At 37.7% G+C, this 25,023-nt stretch overlaps 1 protein-coding gene across 8 annotated transcripts in view; it reads left to right on the forward strand.

Moving 5' to 3' along the window:
* The window catches only part of CEP170 (centrosomal protein 170), a 100,947-nt gene that overhangs the window by 2,320 nt on the left and 73,604 nt on the right, over positions 1 to 25,023 (forward strand). For all 8 annotated transcript variants that reach the window (XM_062637338.1, XM_062637339.1, XM_062637342.1 and 5 more), the window contains exon 2: positions 23,564 to 23,709. In XM_062637338.1, the coding sequence (XP_062493322.1) occupies positions 23,605 to 23,709 (105 nt within the window). In that variant the 5' untranslated portion in view covers positions 23,564 to 23,604. The remainder of the gene's footprint in view (positions 1 to 23,563; positions 23,710 to 25,023) is intronic.

Raw genomic sequence — 25,023 nt, forward strand, 5'->3', positions numbered from 1 at the left:
CGGAAAGGGAGACTCCACAACCTCCCTGGGCAGCCTGTTCCAGTGCTCTGCCACCCTCAACGTTAAGAAGTTCTTCCTCATGTTGAAGTGAAACTTCCTGTGTTTTAGTTTATGGCCATTGCTGCTTGTTGTGTTGCAGGGCACCACTGAAAAGAGTCTGGCACCACCCCCCACAAATTTAATGTGTAATGAATCAGATTAATTGTTTAATTAAATGTTTAATTGTTTTAAAAAAGAAATATTCTGGCATGAAAGTTGTTATTTAACTTAGTTTATCATGGTACTGATTGTTTTTTTTTTCTGGCAGTGACTGCTTCCCATATCTATTCTGACTTGCAAAGAAAAGTGGGTTCTTGCTCTGTTGTGCTTCATCAGCTGTAACACACTTGTCAGGCAGATTTTTTCAACAGGTCTGGTGATAATCTATAATCTATATAATCTATATAATCTATATAATCTATAATCCAGAAAATAAAAAGCTGATGAAAGTGAACAGGAAGAGTCTTATGTTCATTTGTAGGTGGGAGCTGGGAAGCTTCCTTGAATGACTGGAATGAAATCGGAGGCATAAGTAGCTGCAGAAATTGATTTTGAAGTACAATTTCCAGTTCTTGCAGGAAAAAATGTACTTAATGTATACTGATGCCGTAGTATCTCTCTAATGTTTCCTAAAAAGACAGTTTCCACAATAGTGCTGCATTTCTTAGCTTTGTGGGTAGAATGGAACTGAGGTAAAAATGTATTGTGTTACTTGAGCTAGACAGCCAAGAAAATCTGTGAAATTCTGGTTTTCCTTTAGAAAAGTTTGGACAGGGGAATGAGACATTGAATCCGTGCAGATAGCAGAATTTACTTGTAGAAATTCTTGTATCTGCTTGTCGTGGTTTAAACCCAAGCCAGACAGCTTGTTCACTCACTCCCAGTGAGTGGTGCCAGGCTGGAAGCAATCGAGACACCCCCCCCCCCCCCCCGGGGCTCTCCCCTTCCCTGCTCCCGGAGGGATGGGGAGGAGGATCGAAAGAGTGCAACTCCCATGGGTTGAGATAAGAACAGTCCAGTAACCAATGTACAACACAAATCACCACCGCTACCACCAACAATGATAAGAGAAAATAACAAAGGAAGAGAATAAAATACCACCCGCCGAGTCCAACCCAGAAGCCCGTGTCCTTCCAGGTAACTCCCAGTTACCCCCCCAAGGCATGACGTGCTGTGGTATGGAATACCTCTTTGGCTAGCTTGGGTCACGTGTCCTGTCTCTGCTTCCTCCCGGCTTCCCCTCCTCCCTGGCAGAGCATGAGCCTCACAAAGTCCTTGGTCAGGGTAAACATCATTTAGCAACAACTGAAAACATCGGTATTATCAGCGCTGTTCCCAGGCTGGAAGGCAAAATACAGCGCTGCACCAGCTACCAAGAAGGAGAAAAATTGACTGCTACTGCTCAACCCAGGACAGCATCCACCCCTTATTCCATACCATTCACGTCATGCTCAGATCCCACATTTTCAATATACCATTGCTCTCCCACATATATACCTCCATATACACACAGACCAAGAGAAAGAGATCATTTTCTTAGTGCATGGACCAACCCCTATAATGCTTCCGAGTCCATTCGGTCCATGATGTCAGGTTCCATCTCTTGTAACAGTCTTTCAGGGCAGGAAAGGCTGTGTCCAGTATTGGATTGTTGCCTGCTGATGCTGATCGTTCCTTTACTGCAGAACTCATCCGGTTCTATCAAAGTTCATTCTCTGTTGGGATGATGGTTAGCGGGAAGCCAGGGCCAGTCGCTGGTGACCTGAAGACGTCTAGTTGATGGGCTATAAAAGTATTACACAGCAAGCAGGAGCATACAATTAAGTTCATTGGCTGTTTTCCCCTAAAATCAAATCCCCTTGAGGTATACATTGGACTTCCCCATTTTCCTGCATTACCCACCAAGTATATCCAGGTCCCTGAGCAAAAGCAATCCCACGAGTGGGTTTGCCTTTACCTGAAGCAGGAATTACCCAGACTGTCTTCCCCAGCAAATTCTTCATATGCACCATGGGAACTTTGTCCCCCTCTACAATATGTAACAGCTCTGACTGGGCTGGGCCAGCCCTGTTGGCAGATCCTCTGGTGTTGACCAACCAGGTGGCCTTTGGTAAGTGTGTATCCCAATGCTTGAAAGTTCCCCCACCCATTGCTCTCAGTGTAGTTTTTAACAGCCCATTGTACCGTTCGATTTTCCCAAAGGCTGGTGCATGGTAGGGGATGTGATATACCCGCTCAATGCCATGCTCTTTGGCCCAAATGTCTGTAAGGTTATTCCGGAAATGAGTCCCGTTGTCTGACTCAATTCTCTCTGGGGTGCCGTGTTGCCACAAAATGTTTCGCCTTGAGAAGTGCTTATAGCACTTCTGAGTTTGTAAAAGGACACAATGGCATGCATTTCCCCCTCTTTGAAGAACTTGCTACATAATGTAGTAAAAATTGATGTGGTTGTGACCAGGAGACTCTTTGAAATCTGAGAAAAGGAAGGTCTTTGTTACTGGGGCATGTAGCTTCAAATTTGCTAGCTGGGAGCTAGGGTTAGGTGTGCATATCTTTTCTATGGTACGCATCTTCACCATGCTAAGTGAGCCTGCGGGGGTCTTCTGTTCACTATTAGGTTTATAATGCTCTTATCGAATGCCTATGATGATACCAATCATTGTGCATCTATGCATTTTCAATGGGCTGGTCCTACAGAGAGCAGCTCCCCTCAGTGCACAATGCTAACAGTTTCCCTGGATCTGAGTCAGTTTAGTGCACTGAATGAAGCAGGTGTCCTGGAGAAAAATAGTATGTAATCATGTGACTTAAACTGTAACATAACACACACAAATTGGGGGGGGAGGGGGTGGGTTCAAACTGCTTGTTTAAGCAACAGCTTTGTGTTTCTGTCTGTTCCACAGTTATAAATGCATGAAAATACTGAAATAAATTGCAAATATTTGATTTACTGTTGTAGTTTAGTTTCTTCGCCTACTGCCAAAAAGCAAAAAGCTGGGAAGCTGTTTTTATTTTACAGGTGCATTTGGTTAGAATGTCCTTTAAAATTTCATTTCCCTTCAAAAAAATCCATGCATTTTAAATTAATATATGTATCTTTTATCATGTGTGTCAAAAGCAGCTTGTCCTAGAAGTTTCAAGTGAAACCCACCAAGATGTTTTAGTAGAATGCTGACATAATTAGATTTCAGAGAGGCAGACCTGTATTTGGGAAATTTCTCAATACTGCATTGCTGAAGTTGAGGTGAATCATGCAGGCTTTTAGATGGTGGATAAGGAATAAGTCTGGGAGTAGGTGGATGTTAAAGGAACTGACTGGCAGTTCTCACATCTTAATGCTTTTGCATGGAGTATTCAGTTACTCACTCCCTTCTGGTTTTCATACAGCATGAATGTACTGCTCTGTCGCAGTGACTCTGGTACTTTTCTAAGCACATGAGAAGTTAATTCACTCAATTAATCCAGCAGAAAGCTATTTTCTTTCTTTTTGTTTTGCCTGATTCTTCCCACCCCCCCTTCTCCCTGTGGTTATCAAATTGAATTATCTTGTGTGATCAGATGAGAGCCAGTGAACAAGTACACTGAATAGGGACAGCAGCATCAAGCCTGGAAGAAGGGATTACTGCCTTTTCCAGTGACAAAGATACATTTGGTGTTCTTAGCTGTCCTGTCTGGCTGTCCCCTGCGCCACTATAGACTACTGTTTTCAGAGAGGTTGGTTATTTATAAATCCAAGAAAACAAAGTAATTTAGGTGCTGGGTTTGTTCTTACTGTTAGCCTTTACTTACTGCCCTTGATATGTAGAATGCCCACAGTCACAATCTGAACATGTAGAACATATAACTGTGTGAAAAAAATGTTTCTTTGCAAAGTAGATACGAAAAGAGGGAGGAGAAGTGGTTCTACTAAGTGGTGTGGCCTTTGTACAAGGAAAAACAGGGGTTAGTGCCAGGCTAATGTTGGTATCTTTCACAGAATTTAAGACTGTGACTTTTCAAGTATTTTCATATTTTTTTCTTGCTTGCTAGTTTTGAAGTGTGTGATTTTTGTAAATTGTAGAAAAGTGCTATTTGATAGAAATCCAGAGAAAACATTTTTATTTTTAAAAACAGAGATATACAGCGTCTTCTCTCTTTTCATCCCCTGCATAGAATGCTCAATAAAACATGATAGTTTTTTTCCCATGTGAGCCTGACATATTTGTCAACTTTGTTTCTCCTTCTCATTTTCTTCTCTTAAATTCTTACTGAAAAAAAAAAAACAAACCCAACTTTTCCTTAGTTAGGTGCTTTGGAGAGTTCCAACATCACGCACTGGTGGGCCTAGTGAATTGATTCAGGTCCAACAACTGCAGCCCTCTTAAAGTCAAGCTTCTTTGATTTGTTCTGCTGTGCTTATTGTAAAGATTGGTGATTTTGTAATAGGGTCCTCTGTTTACAGGTTTCCATTCTTGTGAACAAATGTGTTTTATATTCTGATCTCTTCCATGAAACTAAAAGAGTATTTTCCATGACAAATAGCTGAATTTTCTAAAGACTCTGTGATGGGCTTTTCAGATCTCATCTCATTTTATATCTCATTTTGTAACTCATTCCAAACGAGATTCTGGTTCTGCTCATTTTCTTTCTTTTCAGGAAGAACTGCAAATATTGAGCTTTTCAGAGTGATAATCACAGAAGTGGTGCCACTCCCTGGTGCACAGGGTATTTTGTTACAGTCTTCAACTGTGGTCTTGCATGAAGAACTTTTTATCAATCCATTAGCTAACCATTACGGTCTGAAAGTAGTAATGCACTGAATTCATTAAATCAGATGTGCTTGTGACTTTTCCTTCAAGATTACATGCTTAAATATTTTTTTTTATCTTCCTACTGAATTGCAGATATTTGGCCATCTAAATACAGTTCTGTCTTCAAAACCAAAGCATTTTTAATTAACACTTTTGTTTTTCTTCTCAATGTAGACTGCATTTCAAGATTAGGAACTAAAATGCAGGAAGTTGGAATGTTGTGATGTATGTTCATGAGAAAAAAGAAAACATACTTTTATTGCTTCATTAATCTCACTTTTTCTCCCCTGCCCCCCATGACTTAACTGGTTATTTGGTCCCATGGAACTATATCATCATGGCAGGAATTATTCTACTTTTTTATAACACAGTTTCCTGATTAGAAGACACTTAATGGGTAAAATTGCATTTTTAGTTAACTTTTTTTTTCCTCATCTGGAATTTTCCTAAGACTATAAGAATGGCCACATAGATCTACCTTTGCTCTAACTCAAACCCATCATCTTTTCTCCAAGAATAGATGTAACCTGGTACAGAAGGAGACTTAAAAAATGTGTAATCATATATGGTATTTTATGCTAAGGCATTGCTAATCTGTCATTTATTTTCTGCCTGGAACTTTTGAGGCAGGTGTAGTTTCTATTAAGGACTATTTCTTCCACTTTATTTGCAGTTCTTCAGCTGTATCTTGAAAAGGCAATTCAATAAATATGGCATCTTATATTTTGCAGACCTGCATTTCTTATACATGTTCATCTGTATACCAGCTTAATCTAATAATTCAAATCTTTATTTTCTACAGATTTATGTTATTACAAAAAAGCTCCCCCAGCTCTGTGAAGTTAATGGATATTACACATCTGCCATTCCTCACCTCTTTCTTTAAGTGATTATGGATTTTTTTGATTGTACTTGGTTTCCAAAGGGGATAGTCATGTAACATGAGGGTCAAACCATTCCTGTAAGAACTGTTCTTATGATTTATGAGTCAGAAACACAACTTGGATTTTAGTTCTACATTGACTGTGAAACTGATCATTGCAAATCTGTTTCAAATTTTAAGCAGAAATTATTCAGTAAACCATTGAGGAACCACTGAGAACCCAGATTTCCTTAGCTTTTGTATTAGCAGAGAGTTTGCAAGAATGATCACAATTGGTTGATAGATGAATTATGGAAATGTTTAGTTAAAGGTCTTGTTCAAAAGCTGGTTTTCTTCTAAATGCTGCTCAGTCATCACACTCAAATAGCCCTTTAAACGTCGTGCTAATTATTTTATTAGGCCATATTGGAGTAATTAGGTAATGCCTTTATTTTGGTGATGTCTATACTAACTTGAATCTTCAGCAACCTTAGTGAAGTTAATTAGTTGTAAATCTGTTGTAATTCATGCCTATTTGTTAAAATAAATGGTTTTAGTTTTAACTGTTGTCATTTGGATCACGAATTCTGTCCCGTATTTTTAATTAATCAGATCTTAATACATCAGTTTCTGAATACATCTTATGATCTCTTTTTAGACCAGTTGCAGTCCTGATATATTGCAAGGAATCATATATGTAACATTTCCTTGCTGAGTGCTCTTTTGAGAGGTGCAATTGCATGCCCAATACCAGTCCTACAGGTAGACCTTAGTTGCACATCAAAAGAGGTGCAAATTCATAAGGTCTGAAATGCCACTTGAATGGAAGTGTGTGGCTGGTTTTCATCCCCTGAAACAGATTCCTAATTTATAGAATTGTGTCCACATGTTTTGTGGGAAGCTGCAGAGGGGCTTCTCATGAGCATGGTCATTTTTTAATTTATTTATTTTTCTTTTTTTTTCTGTAGATAGTGCAACATAGCTTTGTTCTCTTCAGTTTTCTTCCTAGCTGGAGAACAGTAAGAAGGATAATGTTGCTGGCAGAGAGCTGGAATTAGTGAAAAGGAGTAGCTGGGTATAGTCAGTAGGTGTATTGCAAAAAAGAAACAACCAACCCAAAAACCAGCAAAAAAACCCCCAAACCCAACCAACCAACTAAAAACAAACAAACAAGAAACAGAAAAACAACAGCTGCACAAATAAAAGGAATGAGCAATGGGAAAATATATTCACACAAAAAAAATAGTTCAGGCTGAACTTAAGCTTGGGTATAGCTTGAATTAATCATTTGGAGTCAGTGATGTCACAAAGTTTTTCTTTCTTTAAGTTTGGCGATAACAGTATCTGAAACAAGGTGGCCAGAAACAAAGTGGCCATCGCAGAAAATGTATTGTTTCCAGTAATCGTAGTTTGCCGTATTCTGTGCATGGAGTTTCTGTGCTGAATCTTTGTGCCCTGTTTGTTTCGTTGGCTTTTTTTCTAATTCAGAATTTTATTTTTTATTTCCTTGAGCATGGGTAAATTGTTTGTCTGCCCCAGGTCTTGGTGAAGTCAGTGGATCTTAAGGTACTGCTGATGATTTCTATGTGAGGCAGGATCTGTTTTTATACGACAATGCGAGGCCCAGTATAATCATATTGCACAGTATTCTTCAGCTTAATCTAGGACGTATTGCTTGGCATTATTCAATAGTACCTTTTTCTTTCTTCCTGGAATAAAAAAAATAAAAAAAATAAAAAATATTCAAATATTCAGTATTTGCAACTTCTAATTGTCTTGCATGCTGCATGTGTATTTTTTTAACATACCCCCTTTTTTTTGTTTTGCCTTGTTTGTGGGGTTTTTGGTTTTGTGTTTTTTTTGGGGGGGGTGTCACCTTACTGCATTTTCTTTAGCATACTGTATTGGCGTCTTCAACTGTCAAATTTAAACGTGTTCAGGCATTGCATTGCTGAAACTGCAAATAGCAACAGTCAACTTCCCCCTTTGGGGCAAGCTGATACTCTGGAATCTGGTTTGTATTGATGTCTTGCACGATTATCCTTGCAAGTGGTTCATTTCAAAATACTGCCTGGTTTGCCTGCTTTGAGGAGATCAGTGTTTGTAGCAGAACTAAGAACTAAATTATCCAACAACTTTGGTTCCTGATGTCTGAATCACATTTCAAGTACCCACACATAGTAGAAATGTTTTTAAGGTTTTATTCATTGTGCCTTGAGCTCTAGTTTGTCAAGAAGCAAGAAGACTTTTTTTTTTTTTTCTGCTAGGGCTTCTGACATTGCTTTCATGGTCTCTAATTCTGTTTACCTGGTTTACGCACCCCACACAATAACCATTTACAGTTGGTCCAGCAAATATTGCAGGGTATTTACTTAAGTGACTGACAAGGTGAATTAATTTTTATTTTCATGTTGCCTGGGCACATAGTAAACTCCTTTGTAAGGTGGCAGTAAAAAAAAGAAAAAGGTGAAACATGACCATGAACCAGGAAGTCCTGAGTCATTCTTTGCCCAGTTGAGGCAAATGGAAAGCTGTGATTTAGTAAAAAAAACAAACCAACCCAAACCAAAATCCTAAAAAAAACCTAAACAGTTATTTTAAGTGGGATTCATAAAATTACTTTAAAAGCGCTAAGGGAGAAGACTAGATTTAGCAGGTTAAGATTCTTGATTTCCCAGATTTTGCAAGTCTTGGTTCAGTTTCATTCCAAAACCAAGAAAAGCATTATGTCTTAAAGTTTTTATCTGTGGCATTTTCTTAGGGAGCAATGCCGAGGCCTTAAAAAAATATATTCAGAGATGTCTATGTATTGTTTTATTTGTATAGTTACTTCCATAGGAATTCTTCCTTTCTTTCCAGATGTTTATTCACACTTGGGGGTCGCTGATCTAAGGCAGATTTAGAAGAAAGACTCCATTAGTGTACCATGAAGTAAGAGACTAAAGATTTGATCATTGGATTGTGATGTATTATGAAAAACAGTTGAGGCAAGTGAAAAAAAGAATAAAAATACACGCTGAAACTTTTTTTAAAAGTATATAGTTTTAATCTGAAATGTGCCAATATTAAAGCCTTCTTTATATTTGAATAATATTATACTAATATTTGTATGGTTACTAGAGACCTGTCTAAATCAAAGAAGTTCTGTTCAAATTAGATGGATTTAGTGTAGTTGACCCTATGTTCTCATAGCAGCCTAAGCAGAACTGGCTGTTGGTGGTTCTGGTCTTGCTCTGTTCTTCCCTTTTCTGTCACCACTGGTTACACAGCCCCACTCCTGCTTTGGTTCTGGATTGCTGTGTGTTCCTTCTGAGAACCATTTGTTTGTGGGAGTGGAGAAGTGTGCAAGAGTTTGTCACTAGTTGAACATGCTGAAATAGCTCAGCTGCAGAGGCGTGTGAGCTCTGCAGCCAAGACAAAGGGAGTAGTAGGGACTTTGTGACTGGTGCAGGGGAAGAGGGTTGGGATCTTGAAAGCAGTGAGACTGGCTTTGGCTGGTGTGGAACTGCAGCTTCTTCGGTTCAGCATTTATATGATGAGAGCTAAAACTGCTTATTTGCCTGTCATTTGAGTCTTCAACACTAAGGCTGAAAATAAGTCAATAGGGTGAAGTTCTGGACTTGCAAGCAGCTTACGGCAGGGTAATCTATATATTAGCTTTGTATATATTAACTTTCCATAGTAACTTCTACCATGTGGCATGTACAAGGAGTGCAAGGCATTTCACACAAAGTAAGCTATGAGATGTGCTGCAGTGGAAGCATTTATGCATGAGCTGCTAATATAAGGTAAAGGTGCAACAATATAAATTCACATCCCATACTGCTGTCCAGTAAACTGTTGCTGTATTTAGATGTTTACATTTCATTATCCTGCTAATTTCTCCATTTCAGCCAATAACGCTTGGACAGAAGCTGCTTCAGTCTCATTATAAATTCTGTATACCCTGCATGAACTGGAATTTTATCATCTTGTCAGATACAAGAAGTTGTGGAGGATATGAAAATAAAATGTTTTCTTTCTGAACCAAACTTGCAAAAACAGCTGATAAGCGCTTTGAGGAGAAAGTGGAAATAAGTGTCAGGCTTTCGAGCTCCACTGTTCATAGAGTTTTTCTTACTACTTAGAGTTAAATGGAAGTAAGAAAGGATAATTGTCTTATTATGATAATTCAATATTATTTTAAATTTCAACTGCCTCTCTGCAGATCACAGATTGATAGGTACTGGTATATTCTAGAGCAGCTTCCAACTTCAGATCTTGACTTTTATGAATGTATTAGCTGGCATGATTGGAGTTTTATTACTGAAACATCTGTTTAATCCATTATGATGTTTGTTTGTTTATACTTGCAATACCATGAGAATGTGCTCATTCTGTTAAAATGCCTGTGTGCTTGTATGGGATGGCCCTCCAACTGTTCATCTTGTGAATCAAGTACAGGGAAGATGTTCCTGTTCTATCTCTCCCTCCCTCTAATTTATAATAGTACATTGCATGTTCATCCAAAGCTAAAGGGAAAAAGGCACTTCTGAATTTCTGGCAATGTTGGGAGCCAGAAATTTTTGATTCAAAAGTAAAGCAAGGCTAGTAGGATTAAATGGAGAGCGAGATGTCTGGTTTCTCAGGGATGTGTCCTGTATCCCAAAATGGGATTAACCTCAATGTGCACATGTGCTAGCTCTTGCCTGCTTGATTGAGAGCCAGCAGTATTCTGTGGGGAAAATAACCTGAATGGCAAATATCTTGCAAACACTGAGTGTCAGACGAGCCATGAAGGATGTAAGGAGCTGGGAACTGTTGAACTTGTAGCACAGTGTTTCTGCCAGTGGATAATGGGCTTTTTCTTTTGAACTTGTTCAGCTCAGCCCTTCATTCTCCCCAGGCTTAGAAGACCTTGTATCTCTGAAATCTCCAGCTCTCTAAAGCCTGCTGTTGGAAGGAGCAGTCAGCGGAAAAAGAGTGACTACTAAAGCCCCACTTCCTTAGGTAACTAGAAATGGGTTTAGTAGAAGTTTTAATTACTAACTGTGGTAGAAGGGGAATACAGTTAACACACCCCCCCCCCAATAATTTTAAAAATACACACTCTTGCTTGAAGCAAGCAATACACTTTCGCAAATACATCTGGGGAAAGAAAATGAAGCCTACAACTGGGCTATTTTAGATTAAGCAAGAGATAATACTAGTATTATTTGTGACAGTTAAACTGCATAACTAATTACTGTATTTTCAATGGAAATAGACAAGAAATAAGGTCCAGGAAGAGCCAAGGCAAAATAAACAAACATAGAAATTGCAGCACTAATTTACCTTAAGATGTTAGGTGCAATGTATTAAACTATCAGAAGTGTTGCTCAGTGTGTATCAATACTGCTAATAATTTTAATGCCGTGGAAATGTAATTTAAAGAACAGAGGGCATGAATTGTTCCAGCTGTTCAAAAGGGAACTGATGATGATATTTACTTTTAATCAACTCCTTATGCTTTTGTCCGTATTTAGTTCCACGTTCAAATGATTTTAAATATTTTTGGTAAGCTGGAAGACTGTTTCTCCATTGCAGTAGCATGGTCAGTGTTGCTTAATATACTTTTTACTTTTTAGGCGGCTGAGCATAGCTAAGTTTCCAGTTAAATCTTTGTTTGAGACATAAAACGAGTAACGTCTGTAGTAACTGCGGGTAGTTCTTTAAAAAAATAACCAACAAAAACCAAACCCCCAAACTTGTGCCAATGAAAGGGATGACTTGATCCCTTCATGTGGATAGGGTTATAGCACCACTTCCTTCTTTCTTTTTTTTTCTAAATAAATTGTGGAATTTACAAAGGAAAATCTGCACAGATTTCTTCCCCTAGAACTACTTGAATTCCAAATGTCTGTCTAGTGAAACACACATTTGCATGCATTTAATAGTCTTGAACAAATTTATATTATGATACTAATAAAAGTATTTTCCAGTGGACTCTTGAGTGTTCTGAAGTTAACCATATTTTCATTGTGGTATTCTGCAAAACATGTCAATGCTGTACCAAATGAAGTATAAATCACCAGTCATTCTTAAACCAACTTATAAAAAATATTCTGACACCTGAAAATATTTTCACATAGCAGTGAAGGTTTCTGATTGGGATTTGTTTAGTAGAGGAGTTGTAATATGTTTGCCTGAGCAAGACCTTGCATTAAAAAAGTGAAGTAGCATACACACTGTATGTGTTAATTCTAAACTTTTCTAGTGACAATTTCACTTGTAACTCTGATTATATTTAGTAAATAAGGGGTAGTATAAGAAACAGAATTGAGTTTTACCATGCTACTAGCTATATTCTTTTTGCTGGCTAAATACAAGAAAAGAGTGAGAAGACACTGCAAGCAAATGTAGAAATGCTTCTCCCCAAGGAAGCCATTTGCTAGGTACTAATTACAGACTAGTTTAAAATCTTCGCAATATGTAATCATTAAAACCATGGGTATTCTTGTTCTTTGTGCAGATGTCTTACCCTGATTTGTGTTTTGCTAAATTCTCAGTATTTTCTTTTTGTCAGTATTTGTTTTGGTGTGATCATACACTGAGAAAGTGTTTGTGTTGTATTTGTTACCTTGCAGTTTCAATCCATGGAGAGGCGGGAGAGAGATGAGAATGACACAGACCTTAAAGATGTGCTATACGTCAAACTGCAGGACTAGATTTCTATTGAGTTATTTGTGATGCGAGTAAAGAACTTAACCAATAATTAAAATATAAGGCTTTTTAAGTCCTTTTCTACCCTATTTTTATATGAATCTTCAGGAAGAGAACTTCAGGGGAAAAAATATTAAAAAGCAAGTCCTATGTTTTTGTCTGAGATTGGAAATGAACACAAAAAAAACCTGCTCTCTTTACTTCACAGCTACCTTGCTAATTTTGAAAGAATTTTGTTTTTAAGCTTGTCCTGATGTTAAATACTTTGTAGAATACCCATATAGCACAACACATTTCTTACATGGAATCAATGCGCTTTTATTACCCTCGTGCAGGCACACACTTTCCAGTTCTTCAGGCAGTGAAGATTGCCTAGAGCAAACATCACTTACAACTTTCATGCAAAATTTTGAGGTTTTGGTTGTTTTGTAGAATAAGTACATCCAACTTCTTCTTCTTTCTGTGTAGGGCCTCTGTTACTGATCTTGGAACAAACAACTTAGTGTATTTCCAAGAAAAATACATCTGTGGCCTTGGCTGTTGAGAATAATTGTAAAAAGCTCCAAAGCATTCCATAAGGGAGAGGGTAGAATGTATGAAATATATTGTATGGAGCCTACCTTGGAATGATAGCAGTGGAGATGTAGCAAAGAATAATAATTGAATATCTCTTTCAAGTTATATATCTGCAATACTATGAATGGGTGTGGAGATCATTAACACTGATTTTTGTTAACTGTCCTCTGTCACGTCCACTCTCATGTTCTGTGTTGTGCACTGTGTCGAGAAGTAAAACGGAATTGAAAACTGAAAGAGCAATGTTAAAAACACTTAAATACGTGTTTTTCTTTGGAGAATATACTTATCTTCATACCCACAAAGTAACTAATTCCCTGTATTAAAGAAGAAAAAAAAAATTGTTGCCGTGAGTGTAATTTAATCTTACCAAGCATCTTGGACCATGGAATAAGCCCCATATATTTCACAATTTTGGAGAAAGTGAAATCACCACCCTTGGGAGATTAAGAGGTCCAATTTTATTTGCAAAGTGGTGTTTGTCTTTTCAGTAGTGCTCAGGGCTGTGGTCTGTACTTGGCCAATGCAAATAAAACCTCCTTGGCGTGCACATAGCCTACAAAGTAACTTGGAATATGCCATGGTGGAGGTAGTGAGAATAGGAAGTGAAGGAGGAGGACTTGACTGCTTCTTTAAGATTACATTCTGCCTGAATGCAATGCCTGATTTGTATCTATTTATTTATTTTCCTCTTTGCTTATCTTGGCATTAGTATAGTCTGATAATATAGTCTGATGCAGAGGTGGGGGGAAGTATTTCTGTAGCTTTTGTTAAAGGAAGCTTTTTTCCCAAAAACTTTTCTGTGGTCTGCATGCCCAGTCATTATTAAAGGCTGCTTATGAAGTATTTTATTGGCATACTGGGTATGCTAATCTCTGTATAGATGACCTTGTTTTGATCATGGTGAAATAGGAAAACTTAAAAATATTTTTCTTTATGCAGTTCCTTAAACTAAATGAGGATGGACAAAAAATGAACACTTGGTTGATCATAAGTTAAGCTACTCTTATAAGCAATCATCACCCTTTATTTTAACTATTTATTGACAGCAGCTTTTGAAAAGTGTTGCCTTTCAGTGTAGGAAGGCTGCAAAGAAGAATATTAGTGAGAAATTATTTTTTGCTTATGAATACAAATGTTAGGAATACAAAATGACCTGTCCATTTCCTTCAATAAATGCAAAATATCCTTATTTTCTGTTATCAAAAGATAAAAAAGGATTACTTTTTTTAAGTCTTAATGGCTTTATCCTAGTGGCTAATAACTGAATATGCTTTTAACAGAGTAACTTTGATAATAACTGAGAATACCTTAAAAATAAATAAATGTAAACTTCAGATACTCCTGATTATTAGAACAATATAAGCATAAAAAAGCTTCTGATTGTTGTATCTTTTTCCAGTATTAGACTGTTAGGGATTTGCATGTTTGTCAGTATTCTGGAAGTGTAGAGGTAACCCTGCATCTTATTTTTTGTCAAGTTGCTGAAGTCTTTGTTTCAGTCTGCTGTTCTTAATACAGTTAGATCTTGTAGCTTCTACAAAAAATTGTGGTGTTTGATTTTAGTTTTCCTTGTAGCTTCTCTTTTTTTTTTTAATTCATTTGTTTTGTTTGGTTTTGGTTTGTTAAAGGCAAAGGCATGATTGTCTTCATAGTTCCTGTAACATTTAATTTTCCGTTCGTAGATGCTTTAAATAGGAGATTACTTAGTTTCAGTTGTGTGAGTATGCTTAAACTTGATATCATAGAATCATAGAGTGGTTTAGGTTGGAAGGGAGGTTAAAGATCGTCCAGTTCCGACCCCCTTGCCACAGGCAGGGGCACCTTCCAGTAGACCAGGTTGCTCAAAGCCCCATCCAGCCTGGCCTTGAACACTGCCAGGGATGGGGCAGCCACAGCTTCTCTGGGCAGTCTGTGCCAGTGTCTCACCACCCTCACAGTAAAGAACTTTTCTCATATCTAATCTAAATGTACCCTTTTCAGCTTAAAACCATTTCTCCTTGGTCTGTCACTGCATGCCCTTGTAAAAAGTTCCTCTCCAGCTTTCTTGTAGGCCACCTTTAGGTATTGGAAGGCTGCTAGAAGGTCTTCCTGGAGCCTTCTCCAGGCTGAAGAAACCCAACACTCTCAGCCTGTCTTCATAGGAGAAGTGCTCCAGCCCTCTAAGCATCCTCCTTGTTGACGTGGGAGTCACGGACAACGCAGAGACGATCAGTGTGATCAAGCGATTGCCAAATTTATTACAAAGCCTTAACTCCTTATATACTATTTCTTACATGCAGTTACAGTGATTTGGTATATTATGATTGGATACATGTCTTGAAGACCCTTAGGGACTAACATATAATTGGTTAAGCACAGGTGTGAGAACTTGACCTTGAAAGCTTGCCAACAGTCCACAGTTCTCATTAACTCAGTGAATTCCAGCTTCTTCTTATCTTGCTTGCTTAAGCTTCTTCTGGCCTCTCATGGCCTTGCTGTATGTTTCAGGATTATTCAGAGTTTATGTACTAATTATGCATTCTCCCTTGAGAACACTGTCTCCACACCTCCTGGCCCTCCTCTGCACTCGCTCAAGCAGGTCCATATCCCTCTTGAGTTGGTGGCCCCAGAGCTGGACACAGTACTGGGTGTGGGGTCTCACAAGAGCAGAGTAGAGGGGTAGAATCCCCTTCCGTGATCTGCTGGTCATGCTGCTTTGGTGCAACCCAGCATATGGTTGGCTTTCTGGGCCGCAAGTATGTGCTGCTGGGTGATGTTGAGCTTCTCATTAACAAACAGCCCAAAGTTTTTTCCTCAGGGCTGCTCTCAATCCAGTCTCTGCTCAGCCTCTCTATGTGCTTGGGATTGCCTGACCCAGGTGCAGGACCTTGCACTTGCTCTTGTTGAGCCACTGGCCCACTGTCAAGGCTGTCCAGGTCCCTTTCCTGTGCACCACATAGCTTGGTGTCATTGGCAAACTTGCTGAAAGCACGCTCAATCCCACAGTCCATGTTGCCAGCAAATATGTTTGACAGCACCGGTCCCAATACTTACCCCTCAGGAACACCACTTGTCACAGATCTCCACTTGGACATCAAGCCGTTGACAACAACTTTTCGAGTGTGACAATCCAGCCAGTTCCTTATCCACCAGGCGGTCCATCTGTCAGATCTATGCCTCTCCAATTAAGAGACAAGAATGCCATGCAGGACAGTGTTAAATGCTCTGCAGAAGGCTAGATAGATGATGTCAGTTGATCTTCCCTTATCCACCAGTGCTGTACCCTGTCATACAAGGCCACCAAATTTGTCAAGCACGATTTGCCAGTAGTGAAGCCATGTTGGCTGTCACAAATTGCGTCCTTGTTTTCTATGTGCCTTAGCATAGTTTTCAGGAGGATCTGCTCCACGATCTTGCTGGTACCAAGGTGAGACTAACTGGCCTGTAGTTGCGTGGGGTCTGTCAGTGCAGTCATACTGTTGGCAGAAAAAGGAGTTTATTTCAGTTGCTGTTCTGACAGCTATTCCTGTGTGTCATAGCAATAAAATGATACAGATCTAATTCTGACCTGGACTGGAGGGAGATGCTTGTGCAGCCCCACATCTGTAGCTACATTATAGGACAGATTTGCTGATTGACAGAGGGCAACAGCATCCTGACTGCTTTCTTTGCATCAGATGCGTGGGGTGACCTGCAGCAAAAGAAGAGTCTCTGGGTCCCTTTTATAGAGATCTCAAACTCTGAATGGAGGAGGAAGATCTCAGTATTTTATAGCATTGCCAGCTAGGCAGCTTTTATGCCTTTTTGTAATGAAAATGTGTGGAAGCAATGCTTCTTCCGCAAACGCTGCTGTGGAGTCTGCTGTGGTAATCTGATGCTAGAGCCAGATGGACAGAGTGCCAGACTGTATGCTCCAACTTCATTGCTGTAAAGTGGAAGATATGACTGTATGCCTCTTCCCCCCCCCCCCACCTTTCTCTTCTAGCCAGAGATCCCCTGAGAAACACATTGCTGTTGCTTTACTGATGTAGTAGAACTCTAATTTGTTGGTTTAGTTAGTCTTTTATTACAGGTAATAGAGGTAATGTGTGTATCCTGTGTTGGATTTTTTAAAATGTAGGATCTATCAGATGTTGAAAGATTTTCTCTGTCAGTAAACAAAAGGCCCAGTGATTTTGTTGACTAAGTTTCAAGGAGGTTACATGCTCTTCTTTCTTCTGCCATCTCTGTACAAAAACCCCCAAACAAACATAAGACTAAAAAGGGGGAGAGCAAAAAGAGAACAGTTTTGCAGGGTAGTGGTTTAGAGTGGTTTCTTTTTCCAGCCAGTGAAATATTTGATAATAGCAATTCTATCTTGTTGGGCAACTGCTGAAAGTCTATGATTGTTTTGGTCACTTTTCCTGAGCGTACAAGCTCATCTTCTCTGGGGGACGTTGGTAAAGAGCTTCAGTGGTTTTAAGCATTATTTACCTTTTTTATGCTTCCATCAATTTCATTTTTATATTATCTTTTACAACCTTTTAAGGATATATTTTGATTAAACTTTAATGGGTATTGTTATAAAACTAAACCTAACCCTCTAAGTGACAAGTATTGTAACTTGACAACTTGATGTAACTTGACTTGGCCAAAGCATTACTTTGGCAGTGTCTTTTCACTGTGCTAAACTTTTATAGCTGTATCCAGTGTTGCTTGGCAAGCAGTGACCAACGCTAAAGTTTTCTTGCTTCCCTTTGTGAAGCACACTATGAATTCAGAAGGTCTATAAATTCTTAGCAAAATATTTTAATCAATTATTAGCCTAAGCTGCTTTAATTTAGATGATGGGTATTTATTTATTTAAGAGTTTTGAGAAGCAACATTGTACACTGCTGTGGCATGAAGGGTATCTTATCTAGATTGAATTCCAGTTCCCGATGAAGCCATGCGCCTTTTCTTTTCCTTACCCCCCCCCCCCCCCCCATTCAGCACATGATACCCACTTTATTAACAAATTCACTTGATGGACTAGCATAGGAATTGGTGAGAATTATTTCAGCCAAGAGGCTGTTGTCTGTGGAGCCCCCCTGTCACCCTTTCTGGTATTACAGTAATGTGAGTAGTGAAAGAAGCAGGGGGTTATGAAGGCACCAAGGATAGGTAATGACTAAAACAATTAGAAGCTATCCTAGAGTATGAATTATTTTCTTGTATTTATAGTCCCTATGATGGCAGATGAGCCATCTACCCATGCTTTGGAAAAGTGGACCCAGTTTTCTAGCCAGCTGATATGTGGCTTTAGCCTTAATTGCAAAATAATTGGGCATTCGGTGTTTGCAATAGAAATAAGCGAGACTATGCTAACACCTTTTCAATTGTGTAAAACTAGGTACTTCAAGATGAAACAATGCTGGTTTTGGAACTTAAATACTCAAGATCAAGATACTTTAGTGTTTAGAAAGTACTCTGTACAGATTGCCGTTTATAATATACCCTTTAAAGAGAGATTTATGGAGATTTTTCTATAAATGTTAATGAATTTCTTATGCTGTGGTGATGAGCATAGCAGATAAAGTCAGTAGTAAGTTAATAATTGACAAAATTTTTTTTATAGTGATGTGCAATAAATAAGGCACAGGCTAATCAACTGATGAGAGGAGAAAAAAATACTAATTAACTGAATGTTAATCTTGTAATTTCAATGTGAGTAAGGTCACTGGTTAAGATACTATGTGGTGGTGTAGTTAAAGGTGATTTTCTAGTGCATGTATGTAAGCAGGTTAATTATGATTGCACGTGAAACACTGATAGTGTTCAACTTCAGAGTGTTTTACAGAGTAGGCAGTATTATTGTAGTGTTTTCAATGTGTAGCTTCTTAGATTTAAATTGATTATAGGTTGCTTTTTAGCATCGATTTTATTGATAATGTAATCTTCTCAGGGATGGAATTACCTTTACTTTGCTCTTTTCTTTCAGTCAAAAATAGAACTGCTGGCACTAGTATCCTTAATTACAGCAGTTATGGTAGGCACTTTTTCCAGTGGGTGTTGTTTGCTGATGGCTTTTCTTTGTGACATATGAATCAGCTTCAACTTCAGATCTTCTCCAGTCATTACTGGCTCCATCAATGCTCTCTTAATTCAGATTTCTCCCTTGTCATGGCTTACACCTGATGTTTACCTTTCTTGACTGTTCATTCCAGGGTCTACCTAGCTCCAGCTTGTCCAGGTGTGGTGGTGTTCTCTCTTTCTGGGTCTTCTACCCTCATATATGTTCTCTACCATCAACAGTGGATGAATTGAGAGTACTGGGGAATAATGCTCTGGTTTTGGTTCTAGCTGGATTTATAACATTAAAAAGAGGTAGTTAAAGTGTGGAGGACACTCTGGTAGAAATGTATTGAGGGACTTTTGTCTGTGTACTTGTTGAACTAATATACATGAAGAAAGTTTTCAATAGCCTGTTGCTTGTCTGCATTTGGATGGATTTGCACAAAAACAATAGTGAGAGGTACAAACTGATACTAAGGCCGCCTGTCACATTTCAGTTACTGATTTGCATATATAAGGCCCTACTTTAAATGTTTTTAAAGTTAATAACATAGAATATTTTCCCCTAACCTTGTTTTGGAAATGTTTGAGTTTTCCTTCTGAAGCTGCAATATACGAAGTAATTGTATGAGACCATAAACTTACTTTAAGCAAAAATTTTAGCAGCTGGAAACAGGAACTTATGAGGGCAAGTAATGGGCAACTTAGGGCTTCCAGCTTTGTCAGTACAGTGTCTAAGCTTGCTGCAGGCAATTTCTAATGCTATTTTAAAATATTCTTAAATAAAATCTGTTTTACAGTAAGAGCATAATTGCATACCATTAAACTAATAGTGTTTTCAGTCTTAATATGTAGGACTGTAATGCTTAAAGGTTGGAATTTCAGGTATATATTAGCTTTAGTTTTAATTTTAACTACAGCTTTTTGTTTCTTTTTAGGATTGGTGTCTTATTACTTGCCAGTAGTTTAGTGGGAGAAGATAATTCGCTGTTTTCTGTTACAGGCAAATAGAAAAATGTAGACTGTATATTGCTCCAATGTGAGATTATTAAGGATTTTTGCTTACAATAACATGACTGTATCAAGACTGTAATCTTGGCAGTGTTTCTCTAGACATATTTGAAATTGGTTACACCCATCCTTTGGCTACACGATGCAGGGCTTTAGTTCTTAGGACTGAATTATATTTGCAGGGATGATGCAGCCAATTTCCCTGTTGCCGCATCATATGTTTCTAATGATTTACTACCTGTGTGTTCCTTCTTACACACTGGTTACTGCCTTTTGAAATTCAGAGTCCTTCATCATAGAATGTAGTTTCTTCTGCAGGCATGGAAGTGTTTTGTAGTTGCAGTAGACGTCTCAGCAACTGACTTCTGGGTTTCTAGAATGAAGTATTGCTTTGAGTGATCAAGTCATAAAGATGAAATGTTTACTGTCTTGTTTAAAGAGTACAACACAGTACTGCCATATTAGGAAAGACTTAATAAAACACTTAATAAAGCATTTAAAATTAATTTTTCTATGGTAGAAATAATACTTTGATAAATACTTTGTCTAAAACGCATAGTCAGTACTGGAGTAAGATGGGTCTACCTTGGCCGGTATCTTGTTCTGCATAAACGAAGGCTGGGTAAGGAAGAGAGGTTATCAAGTAGGACTATAGTAAATGAAACTTCGCTAGAGGATGCTCCCTGCCTCTCAAAATTCACAGTGAATGCAGTTCCTGAGCGATGAGTGGAGTCATCACATTTAACAGGCATGATAATTTTTTTCTTCCATGAATGCTTATTACTTTGTGAGCCCAATGTAACCTTTTAGTATCTATAACATTTAATTGCAAGAATTAGCATGACCTAAATTTACACTGTATAAAAAGCAACTTCTTCTGATAGTTTTGTACCTGTCATACTTTAATTTAATTTGGCATCTTCTAGACCGTGAACAATCTTTCATACTTGTGTTGTTCATAGTACTACAGCCAGAGGTCTTAGTGCAGCAGTGTATTCAAAATACTGTTAGCTTTCATGAAGTTTTCAGGGTGCTATGCAATTGTCCATATACTGTCTATATAACTAAGTTTGCAGTTTTATATCAATTTTTTTTTATGCACTTTTTTTTGCTCTGATATTATGTAACTGTTGTTACGGTATGTTTTTTCTCAGCCAGTTTCGCTATGCAGAATTTCAGCTTAGCTTTGATCAAAGGCATTTATGTTAAAGAATCCTTTAAAATAAAATATGTATCTAGGTTGATGATTCGTCGCAGTTGAGACAGCACTGTTTGAAAAGAACAATATTATTAAGTTTGATAGAAATGGTGATTTGCTTTTAACTACATATGTGCTGCCAAGCTGTGTGGCAATGATTGCTCACTATAATACATTTTTTAAAAAGTGTTTCAGATAGCTTAATTTAATCTGTTTGTTGTCAGGCTTCATCATTTGTGGGAGGTTTGGGGGGTTGGGTTTTGCTTGAGGGTTTTTTTTCCCCCCCTACCTCTAGTTGTTGACCTACTTGTCTGTTTTATAAATAAAAATAGTTTTTCTCCTTTATTGACAGTCTGCCTGTGTAAACTGAAACAGTCTTGGACTAAGAACTTTTTCTAATAATTTATATTCCTTTGAAGGTTTTCAGATGAATTTCCAGTTAGAGCAGGAAGGCCAAATGGTTTAAATGTTGCGATAATGAGCAGATGGGAGATTTAAAAGGCGGTAAAATATAAACAGATTGAGGAGCTTTGATATTAGTATGTTTGCTGTCAAACATCCATTTAATTTGCTTGTTAGAAGCTAGAACCTAGGCTGGCCATTTTTCATATTCATATTTCTTTTTCCTTTCTGAGAAGGAATGGAAATATGGTATTTGATTGACCTAGTTTATCTTCTAGTTTTAAACTAAGTTAAATTAAACATACAAATGCTAATTTCCTTCAAAGGTGCTGAATACACTTCAGATTATAGAACCACTTACTTGGTAACTAGATGTCTTTAAATTTGATTTCATTGAGTTATTGTAGATGTTATTTGTAATCATATTTTCTATTAATAAAGTTAATGGAGATGCTGTATCACTTCTGTTGAATTGGAGAACATTAAGTGGAACATAAGTTTCATGCTCTGATGCAGATGTAGAAACATAATCCTATCATAGGTATAACTGTGTAAGAGAATACTTCGTTGCAATACATATTTATGTTTTCATGACATAAACCTTTAGTAAATTAAATCTTTCTAATGTCTTCCATTTCAATTGCATTAAATTTTTTAAACTGGCCTAACAGGTCTGCTGGTTCATTTTAGCACCTGCCATGGTGTGCTTTTGATTTACTGTTTGTAAATGTCTGTTTTGTCATTTTCAGATGCAGTTTTGACTTAGCTCAATCCTCTTCAGTTTTCATAATTTGTGATATCTGTCCTTGATTGTAGTTTGTCTAATGGGGCAGTACTGGTACTGTTGTCTTGCTCAGTGTTTTGAAAGCACATTAGTCTTTATGTTGAGAACCTTGCTGTGTTCTTACTTTGCAGATTATGCTCAAGTCCACTACAGGCTAATGTCTGTTTTCAGTACATTTGCTACCCTTGCATAATTTCACTAAGTGACGTACTAACAAAAGAGAAATGTGAGCTATTTGTCTCTGAGAGGAATGCAGACTAGTTGCTTTTTATTTCTTTAGCTTCTCTTTTAGTGAATACAGAATGGTAATGAATGAAATTATTCCTTTGGCTTGCTTTTTCTTCAAGAGAGGTTTGGAATACTTCTTAAAGTCTTTTCCAAGCATCATTCATTGTATTGCTCTGGAGAACGCTTTTAATCATATTTGTTGTCCAGTTGCAAGTAGGCCATATTATGTGAAGATGTTTTCCATAAAAGATTTTATCTAATTTTCAGGTTTTGTTTTCTTTGTGTTTTATGACATTTTGTTTGTTTTTTGTTGGTTTTTTTTTGTGTGTGTAGGTATGTAGTATGTTGTTGTTTATTGAAAAATTAAAGTTCTGTAAGAATATTGCTTTCAGTTTTATTACTTCTAAGTTGTTTGTTTTGCTCTGCTTCTTTACAATTCTATATATATGCTATTTTTCAACATACAAGTTTTATCAAGAAAACGTAAGGTTAAATAAGAAGCAAAACTTTAATGTTTCTCTTGGTGCTGTACAGAGGCTTAAAACCATTTTAGAGGTTTCTTTTTCGCAGGAAAATGTAATGACACGCATACAAGTTACTTGCTGTACTTTGTGAATGTTTGCCGTGTTGTTTCTTGGTTGTGATAGTGAAGCATTAATGTAGCAATTACCTTGATAATGAGTGGTCAGATGTTAAAAGCTTTCTGACAACTTGACATATGACTTTGGCATTAACTAGCTGCTTGTTCATTTTCAAGAAGCTTACCACCAATTAGGTTTGCCTAGTTGCATGAAGCAGAGCCTCAGACTATGTAAATCTGGAGCCTGTCACTTCCTGTGATTGCTGGATTCAGGACATGCTATTGAGAATGCCGTATTTTCGGAGGCTTTTTGTATTCTGTTCACAGTGTTCGCTAAGCAGGCACTGTAGCTAAAAATAACTAAAATGAATCTCTCTGTCTCTCTTTCTCGCTGCAGGATGACGTAGCTTTGCCTAGGATTTATCAGCTAAGCAGAAAATGAGCTTAACATCCTGGTTTTTGGTGAGCAGTGGAGGCACCCGCCACAGGCTGCCACGAGAAATGATTTTTGTTGGAAGAGATGACTGTGAGCTGATGTTACAGGTAATTGCATCAGCCTTCCTTGTGCAACTGCTCAAATTGTGAACTTAATGCACTGGTTTTATATTCCTTTTGAAAATTAAATTCCCCAGATGTTGGGGGAGCAATCACATTAATCTTTTGTGTCCACGGAAAAAACTTAAATACATTGCTATCAATCATACACTTGCTGTCAAAGTATAGAGGATCACATTTTCTTCATATAAATCACATACCAGATGCAAGAATAGAAGATGAAATAAAGTTTGCAATGTGATCAGTAAAGTAGACTGCGTGCTCCCTAAAATGTGATAATGCTAAGTGCACTGGATGCTTTTGAAAAGAGCTTTCTTTTTTCTGCAACATGTAATATAATTTAGTCACATGATTTAACTCTATCCCCAAGTCCTGGTCTTGTTGTACAAAGGCAAATGAAATTAGTAGAGTACTTCTCTGTCTCTAAGGAAGTTGAATGACTCGGTCTCAGTAATGGTTTCAGTTGAACTATAAAAATACAAGTCTTAGTCGAAATAGTTTGATACTTTAGTAGCTTCCTCAACGTTGAGGATCACTGCGTGGAACTCTTTAGAGATGTGTAACTGTATTATTACGCAGATGTATTGCATTCACTTTGTCCTCCAAGCTGCTTCTTTATGGTATATGCATTTTTTAATGGTTAACAGTAATATTTTGGGAGTTTCTTCTTGAATTATCGTATTTGCTGTAGAGCTCTTTATTAGTTCTGAAGTTTAATCTTTTTTTCCTCAACTGTTCCTACCATTCAATAAAATATTTTCATTTGGAAATATTGTTCCAAAGAGTTGTGAGTGCAGCCGTTAATGGCCAAAATGGAATCTCACTTGCAAATGAAGTGCCTACAAACCTATTTTTATGTGTATTACTCAGAATGTAATATCTCTAAGTAAACTGTGTTTGGTTCTCAACCTCAGAAGACATCCAAAGACTTTATGGGTGATATACTTTGTCCTGTTAGAAAGTAATTGAAAGTACTCTTAATTTCTCTTTAAAGACAGTCATTATGATGTCTTGGTGATTTCTGTGAGAAATATTAAAAAAAAACCCAAACAATGCAACAAACACACACACAAAACCCACAAAACCCACCAACTCCATTGATTCCAAGCCCAAGAGATTATAAGCAAAAAATGAAAATGCTTTTATTTTACCATTAGTTTGTTGTAATGAGTGGATGTCTCTGGATAAGGGAGCCTTTTCTTCCTTCAGTCTCCCCTATCCCATCTCCTGTCCTTAGAGTGAAGCTGAATAGTCAAGCATTTATTACATTGTGTTACAAAACTTCAGTCATTATCACCTTCA

Source organism: Pezoporus occidentalis, unplaced genomic scaffold, assembly GCF_034315485.1.
Source record: "Pezoporus occidentalis ecotype Australia unplaced genomic scaffold, CSIRO_AGI_Poc_V1 ctg52, whole genome shotgun sequence".
Classification (NCBI taxonomy): Eukaryota; Metazoa; Chordata; class Aves; order Psittaciformes; family Psittacidae; genus Pezoporus; species Pezoporus occidentalis.